This window comes from Lingula anatina, chromosome 6, assembly GCF_051362555.1.
Source record: "Lingula anatina isolate TDL-2025a chromosome 6, LinAna3.0, whole genome shotgun sequence".
NCBI lineage: Eukaryota > Metazoa > Brachiopoda > Lingulata > Lingulida > Lingulidae > Lingula > Lingula anatina.
In genome coordinates, this window is record NC_141772.1 from 20,601,093 (window position 1) to 20,622,894 (window position 21,802).

Consider the following 21,802-nt stretch of genomic DNA (forward strand, 5'->3'; position numbering starts at 1 on the left):
GAGAACGGGCAAGTAATGGAATCGAGACGCTTGCACTCGGTCGCAATGCGCGATGCTTTCGAGTTACGGGGCCCACGTTAGAGATCGGCTGCAATGCATCTCAAGAAGAGAGAACATGTTGTCCGAAACAGTGCAAATTTAGCAATGAATAAAGAAATTACACATAGGCTCGAAATATGGACACCGTTGTTTGCTTTTACGTTCGAAACGCGCTGGTGCTACTTTCCAGATTCGTGGTCAATATATTTACGTATAAATTGCTATAAGGACATCCAACGCAGACTACAATAACCAACTGTTACAATCATTAAATGTTCACTCGCTGGTTGCTCAGGTACAGGACTGCAGATTGATTTTTCATTACATTTTCACAGATATGTGCCTAGTTAATGATGTTATTTTTTCGACAGAGCAAAAGTGCACATAAAGAAATCTGCGACCCTGGTAGAGAGTACATTAGTTACCAGGAAGGTAGGTATGGTGCGAGTTCCAACTAGGGTGTCTTCATGTCTGCGCTTGAGACTAGACCATCTAGAGCGCAACAGAGAGTCACTTGGACACTCTTTACCAAGGCAACGGAATATTTGGCCTCTCTCTGGCCTCTCAGGTCCAGAAATGTTCATTGTACAGTAGTACTGGCTACTAACTCTGCCAATAAGCATATACATGTAAGTTGTGTGCAAGTTCAAACCACGGTTCGAGCAGAAGACAATATTCTGCGCTGAGCTCTATTCTGTGTAGTCACGCCACGCCTGAACGCGTTACACGCTTCCAGGATTATATTTTAAGTGGTTTATCAACTTCATTTAGAAATGTGAAGTACTATTTGTTCCACATTAATATTGGTCTTTCATTAACCACAACATTGCTCCTATAATTGCTCTCGTTTTCATAAGCCGTGGGTAGATGTAATCATCTTCGACCTCTCCCTCACCCCCTCCCAACCATCAGCACAGTAAAACCTCTTGTATCAAAAGGAATATTTTTTAACTGAGATATGAGCAATTGGTTGAAAATATTCACCTTGTTGATAAAATGTACAGAAGAAATCATTTAAATAATTGGAAGTTCATCATAGTGGAATCCTACAAACAGTTTACTCAGGTGACTGCGCTGATAACATTTATAGAAAAGATTCAGGGCTATGCTATCTTATATACATGCCCCAGTGTGCATAACTAATGTTTTGTGGCTATAACGGCTACAGCTTATTCCAGGGCAATGTTATCTCCTGTGTGTGCCCCTAGTGAGCATAGATAGATTCATTGTAATGAGAGGCAGCGCGCTTTATCCGGTATTGTATCTTTGTTGAAGACAGATATCAGATTTTTTCCAGGAACTATTTTGAAAATTTGTGCACGGACTGAGTATGAATACAAAGATTCGGTTACATTCCTCTCATGGGATTAGTTCTTCAGGCTGTAGAAACAAGGTGGTATGCTTAAGTTTAGGAGAAATCAACAAATTGGCTGATAGAGTATTTACATGTAAAACATGTAATCGTTCTTTTGGTACCTGGCCATTTATGTGTATGTAATAGGGCTGTGTAAATGGTTTGAAGTTCGTGAAGTCTAAATGCTTCCTTAACTTTTTTTTCCTTTTTTTTTTTTGGGGGGGGGGGGGGGTATTTAATTGCTTAATTTCTCAGCCTTACAGATTTGGACCTAGTTTAAAAAAAAAACTAAGTTACCTGGCTTAGTTGTCAAGAATATCCAGAAGAGTGCTGTTACACTGCTCCTGGTACAGTAAGACTTGTGACCATGTACCCTTTTTAATAAAGTTTTTTTGTGAAACCAGGGCCTGAGCTTTTTACAAATACGTATCGTACTTAAGCTGTGTCCTTGATTCCCTTATTGTAAATTCATTGTTGAAAAACACTTAATAAAACATATATAGTCTTATTTGAAAAATAAATAAATAAATCACATAGAAATACTAAAATTCTATAAACTTCCACAAATTTTTATTCTGGATAATTAATTTCAGGGATTACAATTAATAAGTTTGGTTTTTCATGTGTCATTTTCTCTGCATCTGTTCAAAGGCATTGCTTAAAATATTGTGGGTCATCTAAATTTCTTCCTCAAATCTGAATAATGCCCCTAAAATTGCGCCAGACTTACTATTGATTCAGATTTCAATTAGGCATATAATGGTAATCAGTTACAGTGCATCTCAAGAACGTAGTTTATGTGCAACATAAGATTCAAATGAGGATAATTGATCATAAAAGAATATAAGAATACACTGACACGAGTAAGACATGCCCGGTGTTGTATCATTTTTTTTTTTTTGTATGCCAATTACTACATGATGTAAGTCAAAATAAGTGTTTTAGTAAAATTAATTTTAAAAAACCATGAGGAAAAGAGACTAACTGGCACCTTTTTGATTGGCCAGTGGTTTTCATTCCATATGTCGGCTTAAGTCAAATTACAAACAACCTTCCGTGTAATGACAATAAATCAACATCTGCTTATAATTTTTTGCATCAAAGGCATGATGTCTAAGATAATACACAATTAGGCTGAATATGTACTCATTAAAATATGATTGGGGAGAGAGAGTTGTAAATATTGTCTTACATGATCTCATATTGCATTGTGGTCTGAATAATATTATTATTATGAGGATTACCAACAGTTGTATGTTACTCAAGTAATATATGAACAACACCTGACTTACTTGGAACACACAACACAGGTAAGCTCCCTTCCATGAACATATTTTGGACACGGGAGAGAATTACCGCAGTCAGCTTCTACCACATGGAAAAGAGCACCATTTTTGTTGGCCATTCCTCCTGCAACTACTTCTGGAGCCTCATCAAGACATACGAATTCAGTTCTATATTGTGAATTGTGTTGTGCGACCAAGTAGCCATGATATTCCCGCGTCCACTCGGCAGGACACGTTTTCCATGCTGGAATCATCACATGACTGGTGCGGTCTTGGGTGTAACAAACAGCACATGGAGCATCATGGTTCTTGAAATTCTTGCCTCCAAAATTGATTCTCTGGAAAGGATCATTGGAGTAGTGTCCCATTTCGTACTCTGTGCCGTGAATGTTTGTGCCAGAATTTTGGAACCCATCTTGGTAATTGCCCCACTGTGGGTTGTGAGGGAGACAGATGTAGTTGCTAGCGCCACCTTTACTATTATACCAGGAACCAGCAGTATAACCTACAAAATAAAGAATATTTTCACCAGAAGCGAGGCAACAGACGGATTTATCGGTCTATTTAAAATTATGAATTTGCCCAAACTTATGATGTAAAAGGTCAGCTGTAACTAATTATACCCCGTTCACACTACAATCTGAAATATCCGAATTTTTGCAATGCGAATTACGGGTGAAAAATCCGATTCGGTTGTCTGGCCACACACAGCAAAGGGAAACCGAATCGTGCACTGAAAATTCAGGTGGAGGTTCCGGTTTGAAGAATCGCGCATGCGCAGAATCCATGAAAACAAAAATATGGTGCCAATCCACTGGTGCCAATCATTGCTCTTCTCGCACTCAGTTTTTTTTTCTCGTGTGTTTGTTTTTGGAACATCGAATTTAACCCAAAAGTCGTCAAAAGGAAGATTTAAGTAAGATCTGAAAGAATTTGACGGATACAAGAAGGAGAATAGCTGGGTTTCGATGGAGAGTGTGGGTCCACTGACCTGGCATGTTGCTTTTCTTTCCCGCGAGATTTGCTAGTGCATGCGCAGTGCGATCTAAACAGGTGGCCCTTCCGGTAAAGTAACCGAATCGCTGGAGAGAATCCAGCTCGCTAGTAGGATTTTTGGAAACCGGTTTACAAAAATCCTCATGCGTTCAGACTACCGCAATAATTCGAATCTTGACCTAATTCGCTATTTAACCGGTTAAATGACTGCAGTGTGAACGGGGTATCAGTCCTATATATACCAGGGGGAGGGGGGGGGAGGGGGGAAGGGGGGGGGCGTCTCGATAGTCCGAAGGTTCATTGGTCCGAAGGTTCATTGGTCCGAAAAGTGGTAACATTTTCATCGATTTTTTAATCAAGGGTTCATTGGTCCGAAGGTTCTATAGTGAACATTCGGACCAATGAACCTTCGGACTACTGCAGCACCGATAACACGAGAAGTGGAAAACCATTTTACCACTTACAGAACTGATGAATATGCATAATATGCAGGTCAAGTTCGAAAATCAGCATGATCGGGTCACTTTTAGGGAATTTATGCTGTTTTTTCACTTTTTTCAGCATATATGCAGCACCGATAACACGATAAGTGGAAAACCATTTTACCTTTTGACTTGAAACTTGCAGAACTGATGAATATTCATAATACGCAGGTCAAGTTCAAAAATCAGCATGATCGGGTCACTTTTAGGGAATTTATGCTGTTTTTTCACTTTTTTCAGCATATATGCAGCACCGATAACACGATAAGTGGAAAACCATTTTACCTTTTGACTTGAAACTTACAGAACTGATGAATATTCATAATACGCAGGTCAAGTTCGAAAATCAGCATGATCGGGTCACTTTTAGGGAATTTATGCTGTTTTTTCACTATTTTCAATATAAATGCAACACTGATAACACAATATAAGAAAAACGGATTGTCCAATTGTAATTATACTCACAGGAGTGGTCAATCTTACTAAAACGCAGGTTGAGTTCGAAAATAAGCATAATCAGGCCATTACTTAAGAAGTTATACTGTTTTTTCACATTTCCTCAGATTAAATTATTAGGCATGTTAACAGTCTCATTATTTAACTAATAAGATGCCTAAAAGTGTTTGTTTGATATTTCCTGCATCTTTACAACATTGTTAGTTGATTATGTAAAAAACATGGTAAACTTGTTATCATGTATTGTGTAATAAAGTGTCAAAAATGGAAATAAACTCATATCATTGCAGTTTGTCAGATTCAATCATCCACTATGTTCAGAATCTCAGAATGGAGGAAATTGGACATTTAACACTGTTCTATTGATACTTTTCCCATCTCATCAATTTTCTTAGTTGGACATATAAAAATGGCAGTAAAATGTTTATTTTGTTTTATGTTAAAAATGTGTTAAAAATGGAAATAAACCCATTTCAGAACAGTGCTGTCTTGTTTACATTTTGGCATTTTCAAGGCGTGACTTTGAAGTTCCATGGGCCTGAAGACCTTTGCTAGTCACATTTTCTGAATATCTGTGATACAAATATTTTATAATTAAAAATTGATGGTCATTAAGCTGTTAAACATTATGTAATATTGCATCAAAATTTGAAGAAACCCCTATTTTGGGCACTGCTTCCATGATGACCATTTAAGGAAAATCATGTCACTTACTGTTCTCAAACTTACAGGAAAGAAACATGGGACTAAAATACAGCTTCAGTAGGCAATGCAGTCTGTTTGGTATTTATATTTATTTATTTATTTATTTTGGCAGTTAAACAGTTTTTTGTGAAAATTTAATTTTTCACATATTGGCATTTTCAAGGTGTGACTTTAAAGTTCCATGATCTTGAAGACTTTTGCTTGTCACATTTTCTGAATGTCCATGTTACTAATATTTTATTAATAACATTTGATTGTCATTATGCTGTTAAACATTATGTAATGTTGCATCAAAATTTGAAGAAACCCCTATTTTGGGCACTGCTCCTATGATGACCATTTAAGGGAAATCATGTCACTTACTGTTCTCAAACTTACAGGAAAGAAACATGGGTCTAACATACAGCTTCAATAGGCAACGCAGTCTGTTTGGTAAATTTTTCTGGCAATTTAACAGTTTTTTGTGAAAATTTAATTTTTCACTTATTTGCATCTTTATTTTCTGTTCTTTGTCTGTACATTTGACAGCTTTGCTGCCTTGTTTCACTTTTTTCAGCATATAAGCAGCACTGATAACACGATAAGTGGAAAACCATTTTACCTTTTGGCTTGAAACTTACAGAACTGATGAATATTCATAATACGCAGGTCAAGTTCGAAAATCAGAGTGATTGGGCCATAGTTGTAGAAGTTGTGCTATTTTTTTCATTTTTTTTCAGCATAAATGCAACACCGATAACACGATAAGTGAAAAACCGTTTTACCTTTTGGCTTGAAACTTACTGAAATGATTAATTTTCATAATACGCAGGTCAAGTTTGAAAATCAGCCTGATCGGGCCATTTTTATGGAAGTTATGCTGTTTTTTCACTATTTCAGCATATGTGCAACACTGATAACACATTTCAAGGAAAATCAATTGGCCAATCGTCTTGAAATTCACAGGGGTGATCAGATTTACTAAAATACATATGAGGTTCGAAAATAAGCTTGATCGGTTCAGTTTTGGTGAAATTGTGCCTTTTTATGTACAGACACAGATGTGTCTGTACATATAGCCATCATCTGCGTCTGTCGTCGCCGTCGTCGCCGTCGTCGCCGTGCACTTTTACCGATAACACGATAAGTGGAAAACCATTTTACCTTTTGACTTGAAACTTGCAGAACTGATGAATATTCATAATACGCAGGTCAAGTTTGAAAATCAGCATGATCGGGTCACTTTTAGGGAATTTATGCTGTTTTTTCACTTTTTTCAGCATATATGCAGCACCGATAACACGATAAGTGGAAAACCATTTTACCTTTTGACTTGAAACTTACAGAACTGATGAATATTCATAATACGCAGGTTGAGTCAGAAAATCAGCATGATCGGGTCACTTTTAGGGAATTTATGCTGTTTTTTCACTTTTATCAGCATATATGCAGCACCGATAACACGGTAAGTGGAAAACCATTTTACCTTTTGACTTGAAACTTACAGAACTGATGAATATTCATAATACGCAGGCCAAGTTCGAAAATCAGCATGATTGGGCCATTTTTAGGGAATTTATGCTGTTTTTTCACTATTTTCAATATAAATACAACACTGATAACACAATATAAGAAAAACGGATTGGCCAATTGTAATTATATCCACAGGGGTGGTCAATCTTACTAAAACGCAGGTTGAGTTCGAAAATCAGCATAATCGGGCCATTGTTTTAGAAGTTATACTGTTTTTCACATTTCCTCAGATTAGGCATGTTAACAGTCTCATTATTTAACTAATAAGATGCCTAAAAGTGTTTGTTTGATATTTCCTGCATCTTTACAACATTGTTAGTTGATCATGTAAAAAACATGGTAAATTTGTTATCATGTATTGTGTAATAAAGTGTCAAAAATGGAAATAAACTCATATCATTGCAGTTTGTCAGATTCAATCATCCACTATGTTCAGAATCTCAGAATGGAGGAAATTGGACATTTAACACTGTTCTATTGATACTTTTCCCATCTCATCAATTTTCTTAGTTGGTCATATAAAATGGCAGTAAAATGTTTATTTTGTTTTATGTTAAAAAAGTGTTAAAAATGGAAATAAACCCATTTCAGAACAGTGCTGTCTTGTTTACATTTTGGCATTTTCAAGGCGTGACTTTGAAGTTCCATGGGCCTGAAGACCTTTGCTAGTCACATTTTCTGAATATCTGTGAAACAAATATTTTATTATTAAAAAATTGATGGTCATTAAGCTGTTAAACATTATGTAATATTGCATCAAAATTTGAAGAAACCCCTATTTTGGGCACTGCTTCCATGATGACCATTTAAGGAAAATCATGTCACTTACTGTTCTCAAACTTACAGGAAAGAAACATGGGACTAAAATATAGCTTCAGTAGGCAATGCAGTCTGTTTGGTATTTTTATTTATTTATTTATTTATTTTTTTGGCAGTTAAACAGTTTTTTGTGAAAATTTAATTTTTCACATATTGGCATTTACAAGGTGTGACTTTAAAGTTCCATGATCTTGAAGACTTTTGCTTGTCACATTTTCTGAATGTCCATGTTACTAATATTTTATTTATAACATTTGATTGTCATTATGCTGTTAAACATTATGTAATTTTGCATCAAAATTTGAAGAAACTCCTATTTTGGGCACTGCTCCTATGATGACCATTTAAGGGAAATCATGTCACTTACTGTTATCAAACTTACAGGAAAGAAACATGGGTCTAACATACAGCTTCAATAGGCAACGCAGTCTGTTTGGTAAATTTTTCTGGCAATTTAACAGTTTTTTGTTAAAATTTAATTTTTCACTTATTTGCATCTTTATTTTCTGTTCTTTGTCTGTACATTTGACAGCTTTGCTGCCTTGTTTTAAGTATTTTTTTGTAATTAACTCTCAATAGACCATTAAAAAAACACTTGAAAAAACAATTGACTACCCTTTTTAACTCTTTAATGATCTCTTAACAGATGATTACTGAGGGTTAGCCATCTATTAAGGTCCACACCATCCGATAGCAAGCACAGGTTTTAGAATAATTGTGATAACTCTCATTTTGGTGGTAAAATGGATTTTATTATACTTTTATGTATTATATTTATTTGTGGATTTTTGAATCTCATATGAAGAATTGTTATGATCCCTTTAGATTTTGCTGAGTGGCTTTGTTTAGTAAAATGGCATGGTTCCTTTCCAAAGTCAGCACAATTGGATTATGTTTATAGTTTTTTAATGTAAAATATTGTTGCAGCGTTTTTGCTGTATGGTATCTTTATACTTGACAGCTATGCTGTCTAGATATTTCATTCTGATAACTGAAGCAAAACATACATTTGTTCTGTATTTCAGTTACACACTATGGTCTCTTTCCCAAGTCATTAGGAGAGGTTCTGGCCAAGTATTCTGTGCATGAGTTACACCTTAGTCTTACCCAGGGGCTTTGGAGGCATAGAATATGGGGTTATCCAGTTGTCAGTGCTCCCCCTGGGGCTGAGCTTTGGGCTTGGTTTAAGAGGGACACTACCAAGTAAGTTGCCTTCAAGTTGGTTTCTGTTTTTATGTACAGACACAGATGTGTCTGTACATATAGCCATCATCTGCGTCTGTCGTCGCCATCGTCGCCGTCACCGTCGCCGTGCACTTTTACCGATAACACGATAAGTGGAAAACCATTTTACCTTTTGACTTGAAACTTGCAGAACTGATGAATATTCATAATACGCAGGTCAAGTTCGAAAATCAGCATGATCGGGTCACTTTTAGGGAATTTATGCTGTTTTTATGTACAGACACAGATGTGTCTGTACATATAGCCATCATCTGCGTCTGTCGTCGCCGTCGCCGTCGTTGCCGTCGTCGCCGTGCACTTTTACCGATAACACGATAAGTGGAAAACTGTTTTTTCTTTTGGCTTGAAACTTACAGAACTGATGAATATTCATAATACGCAGGTCAAGTTCGAAAATCAGCATGATCGGGTCACTTATAGGGAATTTATGCTGTTTTTTCACTTTTTTCAGCATATATGCAGCACCGATAACACAATAAGTGGAAAACCCTTTTACCTTTTGGCTTGAAACTTACAGAACTGATGAATATTTATAATACGCAGGTCAAGTTTGAAAATCAGCATGATCGGGTCACTTATAGGGAATTTATGCTGTTTTTTCACTTTTTTCAGCATATATGCAGCACCGATCACACGATAAGTGGAAAACCGTTTTACCTTTTGACTTGATACTTACAGAACTGATGAATATTCATAACACGCAGGTCAAGTTCGAAAATCAGCATGATTGGGTCATTTTTAGGGAATTTATGCTGTTTTTTCACTTTATTCAGCATATATGCAGCACCGATAACATGATAAGTGGAAAACCATTTTACCTTTTGGCTTGAAACTTACAGAACTGATGAATATTCATAATACGCAGGTCAAGTTCGAAAATCAGCATGATTGGGTCATTTTTAGGGAATTTATGCTGTTTTTTCACTTTTTTCAGCATATATGCAACACCGATAACACGATAGGTAAAAAAACGGTTTTACCTTTTGGCTTGAAACTTATGGAACTGATGAATATTTATAATACGCAGGTCAAGTTTGAAAATCAGCATGATCAGCCATTTTCATGGAAGTTATGCTGTTTTTTCACTTTTTTCTTCATTTTTATAACACGGATAACACGATTAGTGAAATTTTCTTAGTTGTTCATTTAAAAATGACAGTAAATTGATTATTTTGATATATGAAAAAAAGATGTTGAAAATGGAAAGAAAATCAATTCAGTACAGTTATCTTTTGTTTACATTTTAGCATTTTGAAAGTGTGACTCTGAACTTCCATGGCCTTGAAGACATTTCCATGTCACATTTTCTGTAAATCCATGATACTTTTATTTTATTATTAAAATTTGATGGTCATTATGTTATATTGCATAAAAGTTGAAGAAAACCCTATTTTGGAAATGGCTGCTGGAATGACCATTAAGGAAAAACCATGTTACTTATGATACTCAAACTTACTGAAAAGTTTCGTAAGACTGATGTGCAGTTTGTGTTGGAAAATCAGTGTGATTGTTTTCTGTTTTGGAAGCAATGTAGCTCTATAGAGTGCTATACGGGGCTACTGTGTATGGATGGTGGTAATTGCCCCTTGGGGTAGTCACAAGCTAAATTCAGAGCTATAAAATAATTTGCCTAATTGATTTCCAAGTGCCCATTAAATAAGATTACATAAAACACACGCTGAGACTTCCCAGTAAAGTCCCATAGGTTAAGCTCTCTTAACTGTGTCACATAATTAGGAATCTATGATAATTATGCAGGTAAATGTTGTTGAATATTTCAAATAAGTTAACAAAACAAAACAATAAAAATAGATGAATAACAGTGTTTTATTATCCTCAAACACATTGGGGTTATTCATATCATGTTATTACAGCAAGATTAAAAGTTTGAATAGCAGCTTTAATGGGATATTTTTGTGTTTTCTTTTTAATTTTTTTTTTCAGACACTGGCATTTTCAGCTCCCATCCACCTGAAGCTCTTCACATTTTCTGTATTTCCACATAAGCAGTTGCATTGGTTTTTATGTCTTTAAACATTATGTAATATTATTTTATGCACTGTCATCATAATTCAGATATTAGGATTTTCATTATGTGAATTTGGTCCTGAAACTGTAATCTTATTGCAGGGGTGGATTGAGGCTGTCTTCTGGGTCTTTCAGATTTTGAAGCTCACATTGATGGGTATCTCTTTTTTCTGTTGGAAGACCATCAAAAATGTAGGATGGATCAACAAAGATAATTTGGAATACTGTCAGAAAATATCTATGGATCAGTTCCTGTTATTGACGATGTCACCTGTTGTGCATGATTAAATTTCAGTGTTGATTGACAGTGCTATTGTAGGCATCAAAATTGACAAAATGAACAATTTTCTGCATTTTTATTTTGTGTTTTTGTCTGTACATTTGACAGCTTTGCTGCCTTGTTTCACTTTTTTCAGCATATATGCAGCACCGATAACACGATAAGTGGAAAACCATTTTACCTTTTGACTTGAAACTTGCAGAACTGATGAATATTCATAATACGCAGGTCAAGTTCGAAAATCAGCATGATCAGGTCACTTTTAGGGAATTTATGCTGTTTTTTTCACTTTTTTCAGCATATATGCAGCACCGATAACACGATAAGTGGAAAACCATTTTACCTTTTGACTTGAAACTTACAGAACTGATGAATATTCATAATACGCAGGTCAAGTTCGAAAATCAGCATGATCGGGTCACTTTCAGGGAATTTATGCTGTTTTTACACTTTTTTCAGCATATATGCAGCACCGATAACACAATAAGTGGAAAACCATTTTACCTTTTGACTTGAAACTTACAGAACTGATGAATATTCATAATACGCAGGCCAAGTTCGAAAATCAGCATGATTGGGCCATTTTTAGGGAATTTATGCTGTTTTTTCACTATTTTCAATATAAATGCAACACTGATAACACAATATAAGAAAAACGGATTGGCCAATTGTAATTATACTCACAGGAGTGGTCAATCTTACTAAAACGCAGGTTGAGTTCGAAAATCAGCATAATCGGGCTATTATTTTAGAAGTTATACTGTTTTTTCCCATTTCCTCAGATTCAATTCTTAAGCATGTTAACAGTCTCATTATTTAACTAATAAGATGCCTAAAAGTGTTTGTTTGATATTTCCTGTATCTTTACAACATTGTTAGTTGATTATGTAAAAAACATGGTAAACTTGTTATCATGTATTGTGTAATAAAGTGTCAAAAATGGAAATAAACTCATATCATTGCAGTTTGTCAGATTCAATCATCCACTATGTTCAGAATCTCAGAATGGAGGAAATTGGACATTTAACACTGTTCTATTGATACTTTTCCCATCTCATCAATTTTCTTAGTTGGTCATATAAAAATGGCAGTAAAATGTTTATCTTGTTTTATGTTAAAAAAGTGTTAAAAATGGAAATAAACCCATTTCAGAACAGTGCTGTCTTGTTTACATTTTGGCATTTTCAAGGTGTGACTTTGAAGTTCCATGGGCCTGAAGACCTTTGCTAGTCACATTTTCTGAATATCTGTGATACAAATATTTTATAATTAAAAATTGATGGTCATTAAGCTGTTAAACGTTATGTAATATTGCATCAGAATTTGAAGAAACCCCTATTTTGGGCACTGCTTCCATGATGACCATTTAAGGAAAATCATGTCACTTACTGTTCTCAAACTTACAGGAAAGAAACATGGGACTAAAATACAGCTTCAGTAGGCAATGCAGTCTGTTTGTTTTTTTTTTTTTTTTTTTTTTTTTTTTTTTTTTTTTTTGGCAGTTAAACAGTTTTTTGTGAAAATTTAATTTTTCACATATTGGCATTTTCAAGGTGTGACTTTAAAGTTCCATGATCTTGAAGACTTTTGCTTGTCACATTTTCTGAATGTCCATGTTACTAATATTTTATTAATAACATTTGATTGTCATTATGCTGTTAAGCATTATGTAATGTTGCATCAAAATTTGAAGAAACCCCTATTTTGGGCACTGCTCCTATGATGACCATTTAAGGGAAATCATGTCACTTACTGTTCTCAAACTTACAGGAAAGAAACATGGGTCTAACATACAGCTTCAATAGGCAACGCAGTCTGTTTGGTAAATTTTTCTGGCAATTTAACAGTTTTTTGTGAAAATTTAATTTTTCACTTATTTGCATCTTTATTTTCTGTTTTTTTGTCTGTACATTTGACAGCTTTGCTGCCTTGTTTTGTATATAAGTCTTTTTTCCTCGGATTTAATTCATAGGCATGTTAAGAATCTCATTTGTGAACTAATTAGTAATGTAAAGGTGTTCTTTTGACATTTTCTGCATCTTAACAATATTGTTAGTTGATTATATAAAAATGATGGTAAACCTGTTATTGTGCATTGTGTAATAAAGTGTCAAAAATGGAAATAAACTCATATCTTTAACAGTTTGTCAGATTCAATTATTCACCATGTTCAGAATCTCAGAATGGAACAAATTGGACATTTAAAATTGTTCTATTGATATTTTTCCTATGTCAACAACTTTCTTAGTTGATCATTTAAAAACGACAGTAAATTGATTATTTTGATATATATATGTAAAAAAAGTGTTGAAAGTGGAAAGAAATTCATTTCAGTACAGTTATCTCTTGTGTACATTTTGGCATTTTGAAGTTGTGACTCTGAACTTCCATGGCCCTGAAGACCTTTCCATATCAATTTTTCTGAATATCCATGATACTTTTATTTTATTATTAAAAATTGATGGTCATTATGCTGTTAAGCATTATAGTTTTTTGTTACAATTAAAATTTTCACATATGGACATTTTCAAGGTGTGACTTAGTCTTTGAACTTCCATTGGCTTGAATACCATTGCTAGTCACATCTTTTGAATAGCTATGATACATTTACTTTATTATTAAAAATTGATGACCATTGTGCTGTTAAGCATTATGTTAAATTGCATTAAAGATGAAAAAACCCTTTTTTGGACATCGCTGCTGGGATGACCATTAAGGAAAAACCATTTTACTTATGATATTCTAACTTACTGAAAAGTTTCATAGGGCTGAAGTGTAGCTTGTGTTGGAAATCAGTGTGATTGTTTTCTGTTTTGGAGGCAATGCAGCTCTATGGAGTGCTATATGGGGCTACTGTTTATGGATGGTGGTAATTGTCCCTTGGGATAATCACTAGCTAAATTCAGAGCTATAAAATTACTTGCCTAATTGATTTTCAAGTGCCCATTAAATAAGATTACATAAAACACACATTGAGATTTCCCATTCAAGTCTTATAGGTTAAGCTCTCTTAACTGTGTCACATAATTAGGAATTGGTGATAATTATGCAGGTAAATGTTGTTTAATATTGCAAATAAGTTTACAAAAAAAAATTGTGTAATGCCAACATTAATGCTATAGATGAATAACAGTGCCTTATTATCCTCAAACACATTGGGATGTTAATACAGCAAGATTAAAAGTTTGAATAGCAGCTTTATTGGATTTTTTTTTGTTGTGTTTTCTTTTTAATTTTTTTCTAAACACTGGCATTTTCAACTCCCATCCACCTGAAGCTCTTCAGATTTTCTATATTTCCACATAAGCAGTTGCATAGGTTTTTATGTCTTTAAACAATATGTAATATTATTTTATGCACTGTCAACATTTTTCAAATATTGGGATTTTCATTATGTGAATTTGAACTCTCATAGTCCAGAAACTGTAATCTTATTGCAGGGGTGGATTGAGGCCATCTTCTGGGTCTTTCAGATGACGGTCAGATTTTAAAGTGTACATTGACTGGTATCAATTTTTTTCTGTTGGAAGACTATCAAAAGTGTAGGATGGATCAACAAATATAATTTGGAATACTGTCAGAAAATACCTCTGGATCTGCTCCTGTTATTGAGCATGTTACCTGTTGTGCATGATTAAAAATCAGTGTTAACTGACTGTGTTATTATAAGCATTATTTATTATTGCATCAAAATTGACAAAATGACCTATTTTGCATCTTTATTTTCTGTTTTTTGTCTGTACATTTGACAGCTTTGCTGCCTTGTTTTTTTTTTTTTGGGCAGTTAAACAGTTTTTTGTGAAAATTTAATTTTTCACATATTGGCATTTTCAAGGTGTGACTTTAAAGTTCCATGATCTTGAAGACTTTTGCTTGTCACATTTTCTGAATGTCCATGTTACTAATATTTTATTAATAACATTTGATTGTCGTTATGCTGTTAAACATTATGTAATGTTGCATCAAAATTTGAAGAAAGCCCTATTTTGGGCACTGCTCCTATGATGACCATTTAAGGGAAATCATGTCACTTACTGTTCTCAAACTTACAGGAAAGAAACATGGGTCTAACATACAGCTTCAATAGGCAACGCAGTCTGTTTGGTAAATTTTTCTGGCAATTTAACAGTTTTTTGTGAAAATTTAATTTTTCACTTATTTGCATCTTTATTTTCTGTTCTTTGTCTGTACATTTGACAGCTTTGCTGCCTTGTTTCACTTTTTTTCAGCATATATGCAGCACCGATAACACGATAAGTGGAAAACCATTTTACCTTTTGTCTTGAAACTTACAGAACTGATGAATATTCATAATACGCAGGTCAAGTTCGAATATCAGCATGATCGGGTCACTTTTAGGGAATTTATGCTGTTTTTTCACTATTTTCAATATAAATGCAACACTGATAACACAATATAAGAAAAACGGATTGGCCAATTGTAATTATACTCACAGGAGTGATCAATCTTACTAAAACGCAGGTTGAGTTCAAAAATCAGCATAATCGGGCCATTATTTTAGAAGTTATACTGTTTTTACACATTTCCTCAGATTCAATTCTTAAGCATGTTAACAGTCTCATTATTTAACTAATAAGATGCCTAAAAGTGTTTGTTTGATATTTCCTGTATCTTTACAACATTGTTAGTTGATTATGTAAAAAACATGGTAAACTTGTTATCATGTATTGTGTAATAAAGTGTCAAAAATGGAAATAAACTCATATCATTGCAGTTTGTCAGATTCAATCATCCACTATGTTCAGAATCTCAGAATGGAGGAAATTGGACATTTAACACTGTTCTATTGATACTTTTCCCATCTCATCAATTTTTTTAGTTGGTCATATAAAAATGGCAGTAAAATGTTTATTTTGTTTTATGTTAAAAAAGTGTTAAAAATGGAAATAAACCCATTTCAGAACAGTGCTGTCTTGTTTACATTTTGGCATTTTCAAGGCGTGACTTTGAAGTTCCATGGGCCTGAAGAAATTTGCTAGTCACATTTTCTGAATATCTGTGATACAAATATTTTATAATTAAAAATTGATGGTCATTAAGCTGTTAAACATTATGTAATATTGCATCAAAATTTGAAGAAACTCCCATGATGACCATTTAAGGAAAATCATGTCACTTACTGTTCTCAAACTTACAGGAAAGAAACATGGGACTAAAATACAGCTTCAGTAGGCAATGCAGTCTGTTTGGTAAATTTTTCTGGCAATTAAACAGTTTTTTGTGAAAATTTAATTTTTCACATATTGGCATTTCCACATTTTGTGAAAATCCATGACACTTATATTTTATTATTAAAAATCGATGGTCAGTATGCTGTTAAGCATTATGTAATGTTGCATCAAAATAGAAGAAAACACAATTTTTGGTGCTGCTGCCTTGATGACCATTATGGGAAAACCGTGTTACTTATGACTGTCAAACTTTCAAAAAAGAAACACAGGACTAAAATGCAGCCTGAGTTAGAAAAGCAGTCTAATTGGCTTCTTTTTCTGGATGTTATACATTTTAGTGTAATATTCATTATCTTTTTGGCATATTCATTGTGGGACTCGGAGCTCCCATGGACATGAAGCCAAATGGTAATCATATTTTCTACATGTCCATCCTATTTATAGTCAATAAACAAAATTTGGTGATAATTATTCTCTAATTTATTATGTAATGTTACATCAAAATTGACAACAATCTTTTTGCACTGCTACTGCAAACATTATGAAAAGAAAACTGTGCTACTTATTATAAATTTAAACTTACAAGTACCATTTTTAGGATTGGCCTTCAGCTCATGAGAAAACCAGCTCTATTGGATTATCATGTTTATTGTATTTATGCATTTTTTGTGAAATTTTCATTTTTCTCATTCTGGCACTTTCTAAGTATAAACTTGAACTCTGATGGGCCTGGAGCCTTATGCTTTTACTTTCGTCTGTGTTACCTGTTGTGCATGTTGACTGTGCAGTTAAACATAATGTAGTATTGCATCAGGATTGGTAGTCTCCTATTTTGGGCATTATGGTTTTGTGCTTTTCTTAAGGTGTGACTTATGGGCCTGAAGACCTTTGAGTGGGTCAGTCTGTAAATTACCCTTGGGTATCACTAGATTAATTTCAGATTCATAAAGTCATTTGCTTTAATAGGCCATTAAATGAGATTACGTAAAGCACACTTGTTGATATTTCCCTGTAAACTCCCAAAGGTAAAGCTCTCTGCTAGATTAATAATAAGGAAGCAGTGATAATTATGCAGGTAAATTTTGTTTAGTATTGCAAATAAGTTATATATATATATATCATATATATCAAACTGGAAGATTAAAAGTTTGAATAGCATCTTCATTGGAATTATATTTACCTCAAGCTCTGCCAAGGGGGTTATATTTTCAACCCTGTTTGTCTGTCATCCACATAACACAAAAAGTTATGGACCAATTTTGCAGAAATTATCAGGAACTGTCGGAAGTGGGCCAAAGAGGACAATGATGAATTTTTGGTGGTGGTCCGGATCAATAATCAATCAATTATCAATAATAATCAACAATTGCTGCCTTGGCAGAGGTCTGCACTCTCAAAGTGCTTTTCTAGTTTTGTTGTTTTCCTTTATAATTTTTTCTCGAACACTTGCATTTGTGACTTTTAACTCTCATCTGCCTGGGGCTCTGCACGTTTTCTGTATTTCTACATAAGCAGTTGTATTGTTTTTTTTATGTCTTTAAACATTATGTAATATTATTTTATGCACTGTCATCATTTTTCAAATATTGAGACTTTCATAATGTGAATTTGAACTCTCATGGTCCTGAAACTGTAATCTTATTGAAGGGGTGGATTGAGACCATCTTCTGGGTCTTCCGGAAGACAGTCAGGTTATTAAGTTTATATTGACTGGTATCTATTTTTTTCTGTTGGAAGACCATCAAAATGGAGGATGGATCAACATAGATACTTTGTAATACTGTCAGAAAATATCTCTGGGTCTGCTCCTGTTATTGACCATGTTACCCGTTGTGCAAGATTAAAATTCAGTGTTGACTGACAGTGCTATTATAAGCATTATTTATTATTGCATCAAAATTGACAGAATGACCTTTTTTGCATCTTTATTTTCTGTTTTTTGTCTGTACATTTGACAGCTTTGCTGCCTTGTTAAAAATGACATTTAACTTTGATGGCTTCTAGTTGCTTTTGTAGAAATTACCTTCATAAAGAAGTATAGAAGAGGCACCACACTTAGTTCTCCCCCATCTCGTGTACACTGATCCGCCACCTGTCGTATTACGTGGTAAACCTATGAGAAATAATTCATCAATCGATAAATTTTCACGTTGTTTGATATCATTTTTTGGGATTTCTATCGGGTGGTTTGAATATTACAGTATCATCAATAAACAGGTCTTATGTTAAATAAAAAAATATACTTCTTACTATTGCTTAATTAATTGCGTTAAATGGTCATTTCTAGAATTTTTCACAGTGGAACCAAAATTCTGACATATATTGATAATTAACTTTGATGTTGGGCTATATAAATATAAGACCATGTTATTTACACAAAAAAAAGAAAAGTTTACCATGTTCGTTTATAAGTTGTTTAATTCTGTCGTCTGTCATAGAAGGACCAGGTGGACCAGCGGGACCGGGAGGACCCTATCAGTAACACAAAATGTTAAGCTGAGCTCTTTTTATACATCCTATTTGTTTTATAAAAGAAATCATAAGACAAAGATCAGTTTTCCTTATTTGTTAGCATTAATAGCGTAAATTAATCTGGTTGACTGGTCATGTTTTAAATGATTTTCTATCATAATTGCTATTCAGTTGATGATCTCTCCAAGCGTTTTCAAAAAGATAACTGTAAAACACAGTATAAAAAGACGTAATTAATATTATGATGAAAGGGTATTTCTCTTTTTTTTTTTCAGCTAAACTCAACTATTATTTCTCACCTGCAGTCCTTTTCCATTTTGGCCAGGACTACCATCTCTGCCATCTTTGCCTGGTTTACCCTCTGTCCCAGCTCTGCCATCTCTGCCTGATTTCCCATCTCTGCCAGGTTTCCCATCATCACCAGGTTTCCCATCTCTGCCTGGTTTCCCATCATTTCCAGGTTTCCCGTCTCTGCCATCCCTGCCTGGCAGACCCCTGCATGCCCGGGGACACACGGCAGCTGCTGGCGAGAAAATGTAGAAATGGGAGTTAATATGGGAAAATAAGCAAATAAAAGATTTTTTTATGTTTTTCATGAAAATAAAATAAAAAAGGATATGAAAGAAAGATAGGAAAATAATGTGTCGAATAATTCGTAACGATTCAAAAGGACGCATAATAACTATTTGAAAACAGTAACACAATTAGCGTATTTTGAAAGCACTGGAAGATAAAAGATTTCACACGTGTATGCGCTATAATCTGTAACAAACAATAACGACTAATAAAAAAAGTACAAAAAAAATGAAATTAAAAAATGTCTATGAATGCACGTCGACAAAATGTGTAAATGATTCAATATCCCTGCATACCAAAGATACGTCCTTATACATACGAGACTATGACGATCTCGTTTTTTAATACTGCCTAACCAATTTCAGTTGAAATAGTTACTAAAATATCACGTACTCTGCTGCGTCCCAGATGTACCAGATGCTTCGTCGTTCATTGGTGACATTTCCTTTTCACCACTGGGGCTATGATCTAAGACTAACTGAAGGCTCTTCAAAGAATCCTGGAAATGACTTTGGATTAACTTGCGAATAGTTTGCTAACGTACATAACATCTTAAGGAGCATTTTTGAAAAACCTTAGTTGAGTAGGATAATACGTAGATGCACATTTCACAAAGTCATCAAAACATATGCAAATGAAGCGCGTCTATTAAAAGATGTCAATGTAAAAATAACATAATTGGTAATTTACAATACCTTGAGCTGCTGATTTTCTTTTTTCACTTGTTTGATTTCTTTCTCCAGACTCAGAAACCTATCCACCAGTTTGTTGAAGGCGATGTCGTCTACATTTTTAGCACTCACAAGTTGGCAGGCTCCAGCCATCAAAATTACAATAGCAATAATGGACATGTTGACAAAATATGTCGCAAAGTAACACTGCTGCCACGTCAAAGAGACGGTAGATATTTACTTGTTCTTACCTTTTACTCCGTAGGTTAAGGAATAAGGAGAAAGCAACTGAGCCTATCGAAATATAAAACTTAATCTAGTGGGATTATATCAAGTTCTAAACAAAAACGATTTAGCTATGGTGTACTAAGATTAATTGAAGGAAGTAAACGATTTCTTTGCACTCACCTGCCATGGAAGCCTAGAGTGCAGAGGTCAGATCAGGGAAAGGCAGGTTACTTTAGGGTTTACATAGACTTCATCGTTTGACTTAAACATTGAGCTACGTCAGGCCTGTAGCCACGGGGGTGGGGGGTGGGGTGTTCGAAAGATCCGCCTTTTTTGGCGGGGAAGGGTCCGTTCTGGGTAACATTTGATCCAGGTAAACAACGGTTTCATTGTCCACTTTTTCAAAAAATAAAAAAAGAAAAAAAGCCCCCCCCCTTTGAAATTGCTGTCTACGGGCCTGTACATGTAGGGGTCATTCCACAGAAAAAAAAAAAGAATATTTGAGTCTTGTCAGTAAGACATATATTTTGTGTTATAATAACATATTGAATTTTATCCGTTTACGTAAATTACTGCTGATTTCTTTTAATATTGAAGGATGTTATCTCATAAAACGTTGAAAATAATAGCGCAAGTCAAAATTATTTTTAAAAAAGATTCACAAATGTGTGCATCATTGCCGTGGCGGAATCAACACTACAAACCCGCCGTCTACATCCTGTTGTTTGTTTTACAACGGCTTTGATTAAACCGTTTCTGTTTAAGGCCTTGCATGAAAACAGATATCATTCATGAACATTAAGATAGTGTAGTGTTTGGATGGGGTGATCAAATTATTGTTTTCTTTACTCAGCTCCACTTTGTTCATGTACAACGGTGAATTTAACTACCAGTAAATACAGGGTAAACATCATTTATCATCAAAGGTAAACATCATTTATCAAGTCGGATTTTAAATGAATTGCACTACGCTTATGTTGCTGATTAATTTTTTTTTAAATCCTAACATATGATGTAGCTACAAGAAAGGCTCAGATAAAATTGTAATTAGTAACTTTTTACAGTTATTCCCATTTATGTGGTCAAACATTTTAATTTTACATCACCATTACACGGCTTATTTTCATTAAAAACGGCAAAATAAAAACATTACTGAGACAACCTTTTATTTATAAATCCTTTGTCAGTGCAATTTTAATTTAAAAATTGCAAACGGAATATAATAACATGACATAAGCTGCCATCTGGTTGCCCCCTCCCCTGGGCAGAATATTTGCCATTTAATTAATTTTTTTATGGCATGAAGTAATGTGAATCTTCCTTCTTATAAAGTGTGAGATGGTACCACAGGATAACTCCTCAACAGTAAAGAAATGTACCGAAAAGCTAAGTAAGTGAGCGAACAGCCAAACACTAGCACAGGTTTTATGAAATGGCAATTTAAGTCAGTGTATATCCATA

General features: G+C 34.4%; 1 protein-coding gene across 2 annotated transcripts; it reads right to left on the reverse strand.

The window, feature by feature from the left end:
* Positions 1-1,941: 1,941 nt before the first annotated feature.
* Positions 1,942-20,543, reverse strand: LOC112042239 (uncharacterized). Of its 2 annotated transcripts, none has more exons than XM_087016154.1 (6): positions 20,138-20,543; positions 19,836-19,941; positions 19,166-19,386; positions 18,791-18,866; positions 18,418-18,507; positions 1,942-3,184 (listed from the first exon to the last, which is right to left on the reverse strand). In XM_087016154.1, the coding sequence occupies exons 1-6, from the start codon at positions 20,291-20,293 to the stop codon at positions 2,682-2,684; spliced, it is 1,152 nt and encodes a 383-aa protein (XP_086872280.1). In that variant the 5' UTR covers positions 20,294-20,543; the 3' UTR covers positions 1,942-2,681. The 2 variants fall into 2 exon arrangements, with proteins under 2 accessions (XP_086872280.1, XP_086872278.1); XM_087016152.1 differs by having other exon boundaries at positions 19,166-19,389; positions 20,138-20,538.
* Positions 20,544-21,802: the final 1,259 nt, after the last annotated feature.

Excerpts from the sequence above, each read along its gene's own strand:
- LOC112042239 (XM_087016152.1), bottom strand. The coding sequence starts at position 20,293 with ATGTCCATTATTGCTATTGTAATTTTGATGGCTGGAGCCTGCCAACTT. Across the intron at positions 19,942-20,137 it reads AAGAAAATCAGCAGCTCAAG|GATTCTTTGAAGAGCCTTCA; the intron begins GTATTGTAAATT and ends AGTCATTTCCAG. Across the intron at positions 18,508-18,790 it reads ACAACTTATAAACGAACATG|GTTTACCACGTAATACGACA; the intron begins GTAAACTTTTCT and ends TATTTCTCATAG.